The sequence below is a fragment of the Pleurodeles waltl genome, chromosome 4_1 (assembly GCF_031143425.1).
Source record: "Pleurodeles waltl isolate 20211129_DDA chromosome 4_1, aPleWal1.hap1.20221129, whole genome shotgun sequence".
Lineage (NCBI taxonomy): Eukaryota > Metazoa > Chordata > Amphibia > Caudata > Salamandridae > Pleurodeles > Pleurodeles waltl.
In genome coordinates, this window is record NC_090442.1 from 735,758,999 (window position 1) to 735,770,089 (window position 11,091).

Below are 11,091 nucleotides of genomic sequence, written 5' to 3' on the forward strand. Positions count from 1 at the left end.
CTTATCACCTGTAGGTTTTCCAGATCTTCCAACTCTCTGAACTTGGCGAGCTGCCTCTCATCACTGGCTCTTATGCGGAGAACCTGATCTCTGTGGAGTAAATAGTGTCACAAAATGTCAGCAACAGAAATGACTCTGAGGGCAGACACAGTGTTGTCATCTTAAACCTCGATTATAAGTGCCCCTGCCACGGATTAGGTAATTATCGCTTTGTAGAAGTAAAGCCCTCCAAAATGTATAACATCCGAATTTTGGGGCTTTCTGCATGTCCCCGTATTTTCTGAGTATTTTCTCCCTGTGAACATAGGCGGGGTGACCAGCCACTGTCCACCTGGGGAGAATAGCAGGAGTGAGGGCTTTATCGCACCTGGTACTCGTGTGTGGTAAAACTCCGGTGATTGCAACCTACGTGCAAGGCTCGCAAATCTACGAGGTATTCGTAATTGAGGCCTAAGTAGAGTCACTGGAGCTGCCACTGGACGGGAGACAGGAAGGGGGCCTGGTGGTCCTTTTCTTTAATAGTCATGCGTCCATGGGCCAATGCAAAAAGCTATGTAATTACCTGTAAATGATGTAATGTGTAAATCAGATTTATACTGTATGCAGAGACCAATTCAGGACTCCTTGCGTATTCAGGTACATTCCATTAAAAATTGTGCGTAAATTATGAATGTCTAAATGTTTGTAATTGTACAGTTTACACATACATTGGTCGCTTAGACCTATTTTCTCTCCCTTACATTACTGTTGTGTATGCAGGGTGTCCACAATTTAGGCATATGTTCTAAAAATACAGATTTTACACCTTAGGTGGTTTAATCTATTAATTTAGCATTCCAATGAGACAGGCTACAAGAAAGTATTAGGCATTAACCTCTGCTCAGCTGAATTCTCAGAACCAAATACGTCCCTTTACACTACCCGGACCCTATTCTGCTTTAATGGCTTCTACTTCGGATATTGATTAGATGTTGTACTGTTATCGGATTATGGGAAAGCAGATATCTTTCATACATTTTCACCTAAATATTATCTGCAATACAGACTCGAACTTGTTACCAGATGTGCAAAATGTCGTTTTAGGAAAATTATAATCTGTTAACCAGGTTGATTTGTGTTTCTCTTTTGAGGTACATTCATCTCCAGGCTCTCCAGTGATACACACACAGTATGTACAAAAACTAATGTTACATCAAGATGCTGTGAAGCAAACGAAGGGGCTACTCGAAAACCCTGGGCATTTCAATTCTAAACCAAGTATAGGTCTTCAAAAGTTTAATCAACGTCATCAAACCTCTGACGCAGGTGACTGTATTAGTGTAAAGTGAAGATATAAGAGACAAGCTGCTATCTTCTCCCTGTGACATACACCACTTACCAACACACACACACACACACACACACCCGGCTCGAGTCAGCAACACATCAGACACGGGGGCTCAGCAGCTCATTCATCATGCAGGAGATTACTATCGAAGATTTTGTGGAGATGCCCATTGCTTGCTCTCCCTTATGACATATTTTTCTGCATAGTCACTTTACAGCACCCCTGCCCCTCCCGACAAACCCCAGCCGGGTGCCTGGAAGGCCATTTTGGTAGCTCCTTCTGTTTTGTTCAAGCCTGTTTGCAGTCCCACACAACCTTTCATTAAGGTCAAGCTTTGAAGCTCTCGTCCTTGTCCCAGATTAGGGCTCATTGCTTTTCAGCCAAGCCTGCTTGGCTCAAGCCATGGTCTGGACTGCTGGTGAGTTACATGTGCCTCAGATGGCGCGATCACTCAACAAAAGTTATTGATTTTCAATTAGTGCCACTACCAGCTTCTCTCATGGGTCTCTGATGGGCAAACAGTTAAATGTGAGTGAATGAATCACTTAATGCAAGACCACTTGTCAGGTATGTGAAACAGACGCATAATATATGCAGATGTCTTTCAGTCATATTATAGTACTCAATGGAAAATCTACAAGGTTATTCTCAATGGATATAAACTTTTATAAATGTTCTGGAAACATAATCCTTAGTTTACTCACCCCAGGAAGAGCTTGTGGCCTACGGCCCCCATCAAAAGAGCAGTGAATACCACCAGAGCCCTCATGTTGACGCGTTTGTAGGCGAACTCAGCCGTACCCCATATTTATAGCTTGTTTTCATCAAGGACAACCTTATCAGACTCATTACTCATGTTCTTGCTTTTGTGTCCACCAAGTAAGACATGCTTGCTCACTCATTAACGAAGAACCTTCCTATTCAACTAACGGCTGTTTCTGCCAGAGTGAAGAAGTTGGCATCCTGGAAAAACAGGTCAAAGTTTAAACAAACAATCCATTTACTTTTCAACCGCCTTATGTTTTGGTGTGTTTGATCTGCCGCTTCTCTGCATCTTTGATGCAAGGGTTCCTGCGACCATCACGTCTTTGTTTCATGGGTAGTTTAGGACCTTTGTGGGCTAATGTTCTGTGCTCATGTTGAATGGATGGATTATAGTAGGGCGAGGGCGTTGCACTTTAGCTGTGGTGCGCCAGCAGTCCATGGTCGCTGAGGTTGCTGTCTGGTGCCTATGTAGCACTTGCTTTCTGTGCTTTGTTGGTGGAAAATAAGTCTCTATGTTACTTAGGGACTCTTGAGCTTACGTGGTATCCGAGGGTGTTGCACAGTTTTTGCCTGCATTTCCCAGGTATGTATGATCACTTGCGGACACTGTTAGGTGCCTTTGATGCCCACGGACTAGGGTCTCTAGTGGACAGTGTTTTTTGCTTGCATGACTGTCGGTCTGGAAGTTACTTTATGCCTGGCTCTAGTAGTGGTGTGAGGCCCATATTTCTCCCAGATCGAAGGACTGTTTGGTACCTGTGTTGATTCGGAGTGTGGCACTTTTGTGGGTGTTATCTGTGCCTGTGTTGCACTAGAGGCTTGGGGGCGGTTGGAAGGTGTTTCTTGTCTACGCTTCTATTATCCAGTTACTTTGCAGTTTCCGTAGGATGTTGTTTGGAGACCTGTTGCTCAGGAGTGTAGGCTAACTCAGGGACACTCTTCTCACTCTGTGTTGACTGGGGTCCAAGAACCAGGGGAGAACTCCCGGGAAACTCAGGGGTGCCTGGTTTTTGGGTGCAGTTCCCATGGGCATTGGTCTGTGCCATGATGCCCCGGAAACTCAGGGGTGCCTGGTTTCTGGGTGCAGTTCCCATGGGTATTGGTCTGTGCCATGATGCCCGGATGGTCTGTAATCCCTATGTAGCATTTGCCTGTGCCTGGGGTGCCTGAAAGAATCTCAGGGCTTTAGTCAGTGCCTTCTGGTACATTTATATGTGGGGATGAGAGAATAGGGGGCACTAGTGTCATTTGTAATCCCTTTTACAATAACATGTGGCACTCCCATTCTAAGCCTCTCCTTCTGGCTTGCAACTTAAAAGCTTAGTGTAATTGACACATCAGTGGGCTAATGCAAAATGATGCCTCCCCTGCAGAATGTAATGAGAGGCCTCTGAGTCTCCATATCTCACAGATATTCATTGTCTGTGGTCTGAATGGGCCCACTTGAAGGGTTGTAGACTCCCTGCAGGGCTAAGGCCCCCCTGGAGGCTTGGGGAGCTTCCTGTTTCTCCGTACCATGCACTCCTAACATATATCGCCTACCACTAAACACAATATATGACTCCTACACCTTGTATCCCTCATTGTCGTATGTAACGCATCTTGGACATTGATTTTCACGTTTGATTTGGGTATAATGTGTACATGTAAAAATGCTCTGCATCAAGATGAGTGGCGTTATTGAAGCATTAAGTAAAAAAATAAATGTGTAAATGTTATTTAAATTGTTATTTGTGTAATTACTCAGACTGACCAATACATCTGACATTCTTACAGTGTATACATATCACCAATATATGGGGGTTGAAAAAAGTCAAATCCCTACTTCCAATGTTTCTCTTAAGCGCTTGTGAAGTGATAACAAGCTATTTACCCTTATCTCTCACAATTGCATTATTAGCGAGGTGTCAGGCTCCAGATAGCTCCCAGCGAGGGTCATATGATGGGCCCCTAAATTCAGTCTTTGTTTTGGGACCAGCTGGAATTGAAAATGAGAAAGTCTCTTCATCGTCTGCACCCTGCTGCTCGAAATAGAAAGCAGACAATGTGTGGATACTGCTGAAAGCGTCCTGGTGTTGGCAAACTAAACCAGAACAAATTCTACATATTTCACTTGGTCTAGCCCGGATCCCAGCTCCGGCTCAATAATATCTGCCAGATTTTGGATCCGACTGAATCTCTCTCCTTTACTGCACTGCTACATGTACTTTAGTGATGTTCTTCTGCAGCTGCCTCTATCTCTTAGCCAGTCTTGACTCCGAACCCCATGTAGGGGGCAAATATTATATAGAAAAACCCTAGGGGTAATAACACTATTTAAAAGTTACCTTCAGGCCTTTCAAGGTTGCCCAATAAGATCAACGCAAGAACACAGTCAGGAGCTCTTGGCAGGAGAGGTACAATCTCTTTTTACTTTCTGCATTCTAGTGTGGTAGGTACTAAGAGACTAATATTGATTAAATGAATTTGAGTAGGAAATGGTAATCTTCTGTGGGCATTACCCAAGATTTGTTTGCCTTCTTTTGCTGAACCCATTAGAGCCATAGGACTCTTTTCACTTTACTGCTGCCAACCAGTGGTAAAGTGCTTGTCGTCTCCCTGCCAGTGACATAACCGGCAAAGTCATTTTTCAGCTGGTCATATTATTACCTTTAATAAGTGTTTAATTGAGTTGAGTATCTAGGAAAGTGTTCAAGGACTTATTTACTAGTAATTTAAGATCCAACGTAATGTTCAAGTTGGATTTTATATTACTATTTTAAAAAATATATCTTTATAAAGTTGTCATTTTCCTGCCTAAAATCAAAAGGATTTCCTGCCAGTGAACAGCTGTCACTTGAGCCCAGAAGCTCCCATGTGGTGAGAAGCATATTACTCAAACAGAAAGTGGACATAGCGCCATGAGAGTGGGAAGCCACCATTTTCATAATGTGGCGGTATGTACCGCCAGCCTGTTATATATGTAATATATCCACAGCCAACAACTATCACTCCCTACTTACTGTGCATTCCACTTAAGGAAGGACCAGCAGTCCCACAAGAACATTAAGTCCACAACTTTATCTCTAACTATAGCACGACTGGTCCTTAATAAAAGAACTCAAGGCAAACGCCATGCACCAACAGCATTCTTACAGATATGGCAAACGAATGCATCTTAAATAGCACATAATCTGTCAACGAGGACAAGGCCTGGGATTAGAAAATAAAATCAATAGAAATGCTGCATACTCAGGAGCACATAATTGAAGACTGGCATCATGCATCATTAAATTCACTAACTGCAGTACCTCGTATGATGTTTTGGGTTACTATCCTAGTGAAATGAAATGTACAAAGGTAATACCATTCACAAAATAAAATCCAGCATCTCAGAACACACGAGAAACAGAGAGAACTAGACATAGAGATGTGACAAAAAAATAAAGAAACTGTGACATGCTCTGTGGGGTTGCGCCTGGGAGGATAGTGGGAGGAGTATGGTTTCGATCAAAGCAGATGCCACCTTAGAAACCTTCCCTATCGCTAGCTAAAATAATGACCTTCAAATATAGACAAATACAACGTAAGACAAAAAGAACTATGCTGTAATTGCAGGAACAAGTAAAAGAATAGTCAAGATGACTGTAAAATATACTGGAATTATTTCACAATAAAAATAAACATAGAAGAACTCAGTTTTCACTAGAGTCAGCTCATTTTGACCTTTGTCTAGAATAGACTTTGAAAATAACCGCAGAAGCAATTGAATATTTCTGAGGTTTGGGGTCTGATTTATAGTTTGACGGAATAAGTGCCATCCATTGGGCTGGTGTATGATATTAAGTCTGCCATCCTGATGGTACTACGTCCATCAAATTTAGAGGTGACTGCAGGCCGTGCAGTCACCTCCCTATCTTGAAAGGAACCACCATCAAGTTAGTTCCCTTCAAGGTACAAACAGTGGCTGGCTGCACTCAGTTTGTATGGTTGTTCAGCAAACGTTTAAGTGTTTTTGGTTTTCAGAAACAAACTCCCAAAGAGGGAGTGTGTTTCTGAAAAACAAAAAATAATCACCACTGCTTCCTGGGAGTTTTCTCCCAGGGCATGAGGTCATTATTGGTTTTCTTATGTCCCCTTACTGCCAGGCTTTTCCTAGTGGTGACGGACAAAAAAAATCACACCATGCTGTAGAGCGTGCGGTGTGATAGCTTTACTCCAACAGCCCATAAGCCATTTGGCCATTGCAGTAAGCTTAACATCAGTAGAGACAATAGGGGCCTATTGACTGAAAGCTTATGGTCTGCTTGTCTCTAAATAAAGCAGGCGGAGCAAGAGTAAATCAGCTTCTTATTTTTAGATCAAACTTGCAAGCGCTCTGCTCTGTTGTAATCTATCTGTGGGCTTTTAACCACACCCACCACATGCCCATCACTATCACTCGTTCGTGGGCTTGCCTTTCAAAAATCCTATGTTATCATTGGTAAATGCTTTACGTTTATCCCTCCTTGGGGCAGGTTTGTTACCGCCTTGGCCATGGACTCTGTTACATGGTTAATTGCACGTTTGCCGATACGTTTTACTGCGAGCAAGCTTCTTTTTCCTTTAGTGTCTCTCCTTTACGCTCGTGGCAACCTTGGCGCTTTGAATCGGCTCGCTTATGTCAACTGTTTTACTTTTCATTTTCAATTTATATGCCAGCTAAATCACACCTGAGGCCAGGCTATTTGCATTTTAAAATTTATGATAGAGAAGGAAAAACTAGACGCTTTTAGGACAAAGACTAAGATAAAAGTACTCTGTAAAAAGGTTTTTAATGTTTGTTGGACTGTTCAATTGTGGAATAAAATATGATTCAATATAGAAAAAACCTTGATGACTGCGAATTCTAGCTAGACTTAGAAATTGTTTATGCCCGCCGGCCCAGCTGAATGCCTGGCCGGGACATTGCCGGTAGCTCCATGTGCCTCTGTGTGGCTGGTGCAGCTGCACCCGTCGCACAGATCACTGCCCGTAAATCGGGCAGTGACCTGCGCGATGGGGCACTGCACTGCCCATGCCAAGTGCAGGGAAAGGCTGGTGGAAATGGGATCATTATCCGTGGGGCAGCAGCGCTGCCCTATCGGATAATGATGCCGTCCACCGGCAGGCTGCCTGTCGGAGGCAGCCTGGCGGTGGAGGAGGGCCACCTATGGCGGCCCTCCGAGTCATCATTATGTGGCGGTGTGGGCACTATGCTGGATGGCGGATTTCCCGCCACCGCAGGCATGGCGGCTCACACCGCCATGATCATAATGAGGGCCTTAATTCTTTATCTACACTAGGACGCTGATAATGCCAGACTCAATCATGAAGATTTCCAAAACTGAAAACAGTAAATGTTAGACTTCTAATTGCGTTAAAAGTGGTCTAATGCGTATATTAGCAACAAGCCTATTTCTGGAAGCTTAGTTGATGACTGGTCTTCTGAATATTTCAGTAATAGATTAATTGGTCTTCTATTGGCTAATGTCTTCCAACAAATAACTAGTAATTGGAAGAGTGCTTCGACATTTCTTTTAAAGCATGGGGGTGTGGTGTTTGTTACAAACCTGGGTGAGGCAGAGTGTAAGTAATACCTCTTTCATTATCTTCCAAACAAGAATTACTACCGTCTCCTAACACAATGTAGGTTTGAACTCGATGGGTAAGCAATGCCATTTGTAGGACATGTTCACGGCTCCATAAATAATTCATCTCACTGTCATAATAATTTGATTATTTTATCTGTTTTGAGCAGGGTTTAATGTGTTTGCTCTACAGTAAGGTGTAGATTAATAGTTGTCTACCATATTCCTTCCCCCACACTTCCCTCCTTCCTTGTGTTATTAATTGTAAAACTTTAGAGTATATTATGGCAATGTACTATATGATCAGTATATTTGTTCAGTTGAATATTTATGATCATCCCCTTTTTATATGACGTCTCACTATAGTTTAATATTTCGTTTTTACATATGTTACAACTTGAACTATTGTTTGTATGAACGTGATACTGGTATAACAAAATATCTCTTTTCAAATAAACATTCCAAAATGGTTAGATAGTAAAACCTGTGACACGTTTTAAAACTTGCAGAAAGATAAAACATGAAATACATAGGTAAAGGGTTCATCCACTTTAGAAAGCATAGAGTTTTGGCTGCTAAAGGTTGATAGAAATACATTTTACTGATAACGATATTATTGATAAATTGAATTTAAGTTGTTATAATATAGAAATTCATTACACGTTATGCACGTGTACCATCCAATGGAAATTGTACTGAATTGCAGCTTCTGGCCCTGCATTATTTAATTCAAGCATCTTTTCTGTACTCAGTATCATTCTCGTAGTGTTGGACCGTACTATGGGAAGCCATTCATGTCATAATTACAGCTCCCTATATAGGACACCTCCTGGAATGCATAGCGTGTTGCAAAATGAATATGACATACATCAGAATGAATGTACTATGTGTTTAAATAAATATGATACCTAGCAGAGTGAATCTGACTTGAACCAAAACAAATATGAAACCAGGCAAAATGAATAAGCTACTTAGTGATTATTATGAATAACTCACACTCAGAATTGAATAAGAGATATACTGAAATATATATCAATCATACTGAAATAAATATGGCCCTCACTGTAAATAATAAAGCAATTACTGGAACACATACAATATTTGTCAAAAAGAATGAGACATTTCTTGAAATGACTGACATATGCCAAGAGGAATATGTCACACATTGGAATGAATATGACAGCTTGAAATGAATATAAGGTACTGAAATGAACATGCATTATTCTGAAAGAAATATAATGTGCAATGAACATTACATTTATAAAAAAAATTAATATGGTTTGCATTGAAAGTAATATGATAAACATTGACATGATTATAATATGTGTTGCAATTGGTATGAGTCATGTTAAAATCAATATCATGTGTTAATATGAATGAGACATCTATTGAAAGGAATATGACACATGCTAAGATGAATATGACATGAAATGAATATGAGCCCTTTTGAAATTAATTCAACATGCCTTAAACTGATAATGACCCATGCTGACATTAAAATGATACTTGTCAAAATTAATGTTCTGCTTTGAAATCAATATGATACACAGCGACATGAATATTGCATATATTGAAATTAATTTGACCTATGTTGAAATGGATATGACCCATATCAAAATTATAATGTCAGGTGTTAAGATGAATATGACATCCACTGACACAAATATGCCATTCATTTAAAGCAATATGACATATATTAAGATTTATATGAACCGTTTTCAAATGAATATGATATCTGATGAAGTTGATTTGACCCATATCAAAATTAATATGACATTCAATAAAAATAATATGACACTTATTGAAATGGATATGAAACTATATGAGATGAATATAGCATGCTTTGAAATGAATAAAGCACATATCGAAATGAACACAAGCCATGTGTAAATTAAAATACTCACTGTTTAAATATGGCTTGCCTTGGATCGATGTTGGTTTGCTTTAAAATTAACAATACATATTGAAATTAATATTACATATTCTGAAAGGATATGATATAAACACAAATTAATTAACTAAAATAAATATATGTTTTCGACTATGTGCTACATTTAGTTTTTGCCGGCTTTTGGACTTTGAGCACTTTACCACTGCTGACCAGTGCTAAAGTGCAAGGGCTCTCTGTCTAAATTGACCTGATGATTGGTTTATCCATGATTGGCATAGTTGTTTTACCCGTAAGTCCCTAGTATAGTGCAACATGTGTGCCCAGGAACTGTAAATCAAATGCTACTATAAGGCCTGCAGCACTGATCGTGCCACCCACATGAGTAGCCCTGTAAACATGTTTCAGACCTGCTCCTGCAGTGTCTCTGTGTGTAGTTTTAAACTGCCATTTCAACCTGGCAAGTGCACCCACTTGCAGGCCCAAACCTTCTCTTTTACTACATGAAAGGTACCCCTAAGGTAGGTCCAAGGCAGCCCCATGGGCAGGGTGCTGTGTATTTAAAAGGAAGGACATATACTGGGGTATTTTACATGTCCTGACAATGAGATACTGCTGTAGGAAAGTACCATCTTCCTTGGCATGTTACCCCCATTTTTACCTGTGTTTCAGTATGTTGTTGCCTGTCTCACTAGGATCCTGCTGGTCAGGATCCCAGTTCTCATAGATTATGGCCTAATGTGTGTGTCTGTACAGTGCTTGACTGTGTCACTGAGGCTCTGCTAATCAGAACCTCAGTGCTTATGCTCTCTCTGCTTTTAACTTTGTCACTGTAGGCTAGTGACTTCATTTACCAATTTAAATTGGCACACTGGACACCCCTTATAAGTCCCTAGTATATGGCACCTAGGTACCGAGGGCATTGGGGTTCCTGGAGATCCATATGGGCTGCAGCATTTCTTTTGCCACCCATAGGGAGCTCAGACAAACCCTTGCACAGGCCTGCCATTGCAGCCTGCGTGAAATAGTGCACACACTATTTCACAGACATTTTCACTGCACTTAAATAGCTTATAAGTCACCTATATGTCTAACCTTTACTTGATGAAGGTTAGGTGAAAGTTACTAAGTGTGAGGGCACCATTGCGCTAGCAAAGGTGCCCTCACATAGTTCAGGGCCATTTCCTGGGACTTTGTGAGTGCGGGGACGCCCTTACACGTGTGCACTACATATAGGTCAATACCTATATGTAGTGTCACAATGGTAACTCCGAATATGGCCATGTAACATGTCTAAGATCATGGAATTGTCCCACCATTCCAAATCTGGTACTGGGGAGCCAATTCCATGTATCCTGGGAGTTCAGCATGGCCCCCAGTACTGCCAAACCAGCTCTATGAGGCTTGCACTGCAGATACAGCTGCTGCCACCTCACAGACAGGGTTCTGCCCTCCTGGGGTCTGAGCAGCTCAGTCCCAGGAAGACAGAACAAAGCATTTCTTCTGAGAGCATGGTGTTACAC

The 11,091-nt window shown here is 41.3% G+C and overlaps 1 protein-coding gene across 1 annotated transcript in view; it reads right to left on the bottom strand.

The window, feature by feature from the left end:
* Window positions 1-2,099, bottom strand: part of LOC138288099 (carboxypeptidase A1-like) — a 39,613-nt gene extending 37,514 nt beyond the window's left edge. Inside the window, exons 1-2 of the mRNA XM_069229329.1 lie at window positions 2,032-2,099; window positions 9-90 (exon numbers count right to left, since the gene is read on the bottom strand). Of these exons, the coding sequence (XP_069085430.1) occupies window positions 9-90; window positions 2,032-2,096 (147 nt within the window). The 5' untranslated portion in view covers window positions 2,097-2,099. The remainder of the gene's footprint in view (window positions 1-8; window positions 91-2,031) is intronic.
* Between the last annotated feature and the right edge of the window lie 8,992 nt (window positions 2,100-11,091).